At 59.8% G+C, this 4,688-nt stretch overlaps 1 protein-coding gene across 1 annotated transcript; it reads right to left on the bottom strand.

Annotated features, from left to right (window-relative positions):
- Positions 1-807: 807 nt before the first annotated feature.
- Positions 808-4,688, bottom strand: LOC127769662 (FT-interacting protein 3-like). The gene has a single exon (XM_052295273.1). It carries the CDS (start codon positions 4,486-4,488, stop codon positions 1,423-1,425), a length of 3,066 nt encoding a protein of 1,021 aa, XP_052151233.1. The 5' UTR covers positions 4,489-4,688; the 3' UTR covers positions 808-1,422.

Here is a 4,688-nt window from a genome sequence, read left to right as displayed (position 1 = left end):
GTAAAACTATATGTATACATGAAAGTATATTTAACAATGAATCAAATGATATGAAAAGAAAAAATAATTACTTAATTTTTTGAATAAGATGAATGGTCAAACACGCACTAAAAAGTCAACGGTGTCAAATATTTTAAAACAGAGGGAGTATCATTTCTAGCTACAAAGAGCATCAATGTATAATTAGCTTACTTATTTGCCTCGACCAACCGTGGTAGCAAATAGGAAGAGCGAAGTAAACAAGAGCTGTGCATGTTTTCCTCTAGACATGGATTGAACGCTTTTCGAAGATCAAAAAAAAATAGTAGGAGTAATAAGAGCAAGTTTAATAGTATAGCCAACTACTGGCTACAATTCATTTATAAACAATCTAATAGCTTATCCATACAATAGTTACATACTACACTATTAATATATGATCCCACATGTCATACACACACTACGTTTTGGAGTCCGTGCTATAGCTGGCTACAAATCTGTAGCCTGCTACTTTTCTCTTTCCTTATTTATCTCATTAAAATATATTTACAGTTAGCTTATAGCTTGCTATTGTATCTGCTCTAATAAGCATGAGCCAGCCGCATGTTTGAAGAGAGAAAATATGGTGTAGCTAGCTAATTAATTGACTTGCTGTGCATTAGTGTAGGTACTTTTGTGAGGGAGAGGAAAGAAAAGTATGGCGCATAGGAGTAGAATAGAATAGAAGCACGCGTGAAGCAGTTGGAACAAGAACATAGGATACACAAGTGCATTTTTGGTACCACGTACGCCACACAAGTGGTTTATTTATAGAATGAGTCGTTAGGGTAGAGCAATGCCATTACAGGTAGAACTTTATTAATAAAGACAAAATTATTCTTGTAGTATGATGCTAGTACTACACGTATGTACTACTAGTATATATGGAGAGATATGTCATGGTACACACAGTGGTAGTGGCAGACGACCAAAGGGATAGATGGGAATATACACGCACATTCCACAGGCACGGAATGAAAGAAAAGAGAAGGAAAAGAGGAAAGGCAGAAGAAACTGCAGGCGGGCAGCAAGATAGGAATCTCATCAAGAAAAAAAAGAGAAAAGAATGGTGGGCGAACGAAAAGAATGTAGCAACAACCAACTTTGCTCCTTCCAGACTTATTAGTTATTCTTCTTCTCTTGCGCGCATTATTTGAGCGCGAATGATTGCGTTGGCTCGCCGGGCGGATGGCTGCCTGTCTGCGTCTGCGTCTACCACCGCCCGGGACTGGACTGGACCTCGCGCGCGCGCCTTGTGAATTTTGAGAGTAGAGGACGGGTAAAAACTCCCCGTATGTTATGATGCTTCTGCTGCACGTACTTGGTCCAGATGACGAGTGAATTGGCAAGGACGGACGGACGGACGGAAGGGAACGGAATGGGTAGGTACGGTAGTAGTTGTGTTCAGAGGAGGACGTCGGACTTGGCGGGTAGTCGCTTGTAGAAGTTGAAGGGGACGGACGGCTGCTTGCTGCGGAAGCGCGGATGGCGGAGGAGGTACAGCCCCACCACCACCGCCACCACCTGGAACGGCGTGACGTAGAGCACCACCGCGATGATGAGCGAGAGCAGGACGAAGATGGAGGTGGCACGGGGGTCGCGCCAGCTGAGCAGCGCCTGGGCGCGCTCCCCCTGCGTGGCCAGGTCACCCACCACCGTCTGCACCCTCCCGGCCACGCTCCGCAGCCGGTCGTACCTCATCCGCACCACGTCCCCGGGCTTGCTGGTGGGGAACGTGTCGAACTCCTCGTCCAGCTCGTCCGGGTGCACCTGCTCCGCCTCCGCGTGCGACAGCGCCGTGTCCATGTGCGCCGGCTTCCGCGGCCGCCTCCGGTAGTTCCACACCCCGATGACGAACAGGTAGAGGAAGACGGTGGGGAGGATCAGCTCCGGGTAGCACACCAGGATGAGGAACAGCACGTGCACCAGGATGGTGGTCACCGGGTTCTTCCACTTGCAGATCCCATCCATCCACCGCGCCACCGCCACCGCCCCGGAGAAGAGCGACGTCATCCGCTTGAAGTTGGCCTTGCTCCGACGCAGGCTGAACATGTGGGAGTCCACGTCCAGCATGTACTCCACCACCTCACGGTGCAGCGGGGGCTCCGCGCGACCCAGCCGCGCCGCCACCATCTGCATCGCCTGGAACCGCAGGTAGTCCATCTGCAGCACCGAGATGGGGTGGGTGTAGTGCATCTTGGGCAGCAGCGGCTTCCCGTACATGGCCAGCATGTTGGCCCACGCCGTGCACGTGAACCGCACCGCCAGGTGGAGCTCCCCGGTCTTCTTCAGGCCCCCCGGCGTCAGCGTCATCAGCGGGTAGAAGTGGGTGTACACGCGCTCCGTCTCCAGCGTCGACAGCCGCACCCGCACCTTGCCGATCCGCTGGTCCTTGGCGTCCCCGCCCCCCGTCAGGTGGCAGTTGTCGAACACCGCCACCGTCACCACCGTGCACAGGTCGAACACCTCCCACGTGTACTGCTCGTTCCACCGGGGCGCCGCCGTCCCCACCAGCGTCCGCGTCCGCACCCACTTCGCCCCGTACTTGGCCACGCAGTAGGGGCTCTTCCCGCCCGCCAGGTTCCGCGCCCCGAGGATGCCCAGCTCCAGGATCCCGATCGGGCTCTTCCTCAGCTTCTTCGCCGCCGGCTGCAGGTCGCTGCTGTAGTGCGTCGACTCGTCCAGCACGTGGTACGCCGTCTCCAGGCTCAGCCGCAGGTGGATCTTGCTCGCGAACGACGACTTGAGCTTCGTCGCCTCCGCCGCCGCGGCCTCGTCCGCCGTCAGCGCCCGCGACAGGCTGAACCACTTGGCCTCGATCGACTTGGCTAGGTCGTTGCGAGGCACGTAGGGCGCCGCCACCGGGATGATCACGCGCCCCACCGGCTCGTCCCGCCCCGCCGCCACGCGCTCCTCCACCGTCACCACCAGCGGCTCGTCGAACGGCTCCGCGGCCACGAACAGGAACTCCTCGTTCCACATCGGGTTGGCCGACCCCTGCGGCCGCGTCCGCCGCGTCTGCCCGCCCAGCTGTATCTTGACGATGGACGGTGCCAGCGGGCGGCCCTTCTCGGCGGGGATGAGGTCTTGCGCCGCGATGGCCACCACCTTGAGGTAGATGAGCTTGGGGGAGTAGTACACCTTGGAGCGCGTGCTGGCGAGGCTGTCGAGGGAGACGGAGTGGGCGTCCGAGTGCCAGGCCTCCGGGAACGCCTCGTCGGCCTGCGTGCCGTTCCAGACGGCGAGCATGATCTCGCCGTGGCGAATCTTCTCGCCGGAGCGGTCGGCGAGGCGGTACCACTGCGGGGCGAGGGGGCTGTCGGGCGGGACGCGGTTGGGGATGTCGGTCATGTCGAAGACGACGCGGCCGACGAAGTCGTCCTTGAGGACGTCCTTGTCCTTGACGACCACCTCAAGCTGGCTGGACTGCAGGTGATCGCGGGAGAAGGCGAAGACCTGGCGCCACACCGGGTTGGGGTTCTTCTCGAGGTGGCGGGTGACGCCCTTGAAGTTGCCGAGCCTGACCTCGACGTAGGGGTCGAGCGCGCCGGTGATGTCCATGGTGGGGAGGTCGCGCGCCTTGACCACGCTCACGTACAGGTACGACATGGGCTCCACCATGTCGTAGGTGGAGGCGATCTTGGCCGCGGCGGCCACCGCGGCGCGTGGGCCCATCTTGGCCGGCAGCGGCGGCTTGGTCTCCACCAGGCCGAACGCCGAGGGGGGCGGCCCGGGGGCGGGGCCGGGAGGGCGCGGCATGACCACGGTCTGGCCTGGCGGCGGTGGCGGCGCGGCCACCGCGTGGAGCGTGGCACGCCTGGGTTGAGAGGCGGCGGGGGCGGGGGCTTGGGCGGGGACGGAGCGGAACACACGAGGAGGCTCGTGGTCGTGGGTGGTCTTGCCCTTGGACTCCGACTCCGGGGGCGGTGGCTGCGCCTGCGCCTGCGCCTCTCCATGGGGAAAGGCGGGAGGAGGCCTGCTGTCGGGTTGCTCGGCGGAGACGGACTGGGGAGGCTGGTGCTGGTGGTGGTGGACAGCAGGAGCAGGAGGAGGATCAGGGGAGTCGTTGGCGATGAGGTAGAGTCGGAGGGCGATGTCGCCGGAGACGCGGGAGAAGAGGCTGCGCTTCTCGAGCGGGTAGCGCTGGAGGAGGGCGTCCTGCGGGGAGGGGGCGAGGGAGGCGGCGGAGATGCGGACGCGGCCGAGGAAGGTGTGGGGGCGGGTGGCGTGGTGGTCGGTGAGGCTGCGATCGTGGTGGACGGAGACGTCGACGGGGAGGGAGGGGAGGCGGGAGGGGTCGCGGACGTCGAACACGAGGGTGTGGTTCCATTGCGGGGAACGATCGGCGGGCTTGGTCGGGGTGTATTGCTTCTGCCCGTCGAACTCCACCTCTACGAACGCGTTGCAGGCGCCGGCGCCGTCCTTGGGCGCAAGCTCCGACGCGTCCAATATCTCCACGCCCACCTTCATGCTGCCTCTCTGCTTGCTCTCTACTCTAGTGCTATTCCCTCATCTGCTTCTGCTGGAATGTTGTGGTCTAATAGCAGGAGGAATTGGAGAGGGATGGGCGGCGTGGGAGAGCATATCAACAGGGCAGAGCGGCGCGGCGCGGCACCTTCCAACACTCTGTTTGGCGGTGGACATGATCTCCATCCATCCCCAATAATACT

The sequence above is a fragment of the Oryza glaberrima genome, chromosome 4 (genome assembly GCF_000147395.1).
Source record: "Oryza glaberrima chromosome 4, OglaRS2, whole genome shotgun sequence".
Taxonomy (NCBI): domain Eukaryota; kingdom Viridiplantae; phylum Streptophyta; class Magnoliopsida; order Poales; family Poaceae; genus Oryza; species Oryza glaberrima.
The sequence above is the reverse complement of the archived record's forward strand: the minus strand, read 5'-3'. Positions and strand labels throughout refer to the sequence as shown.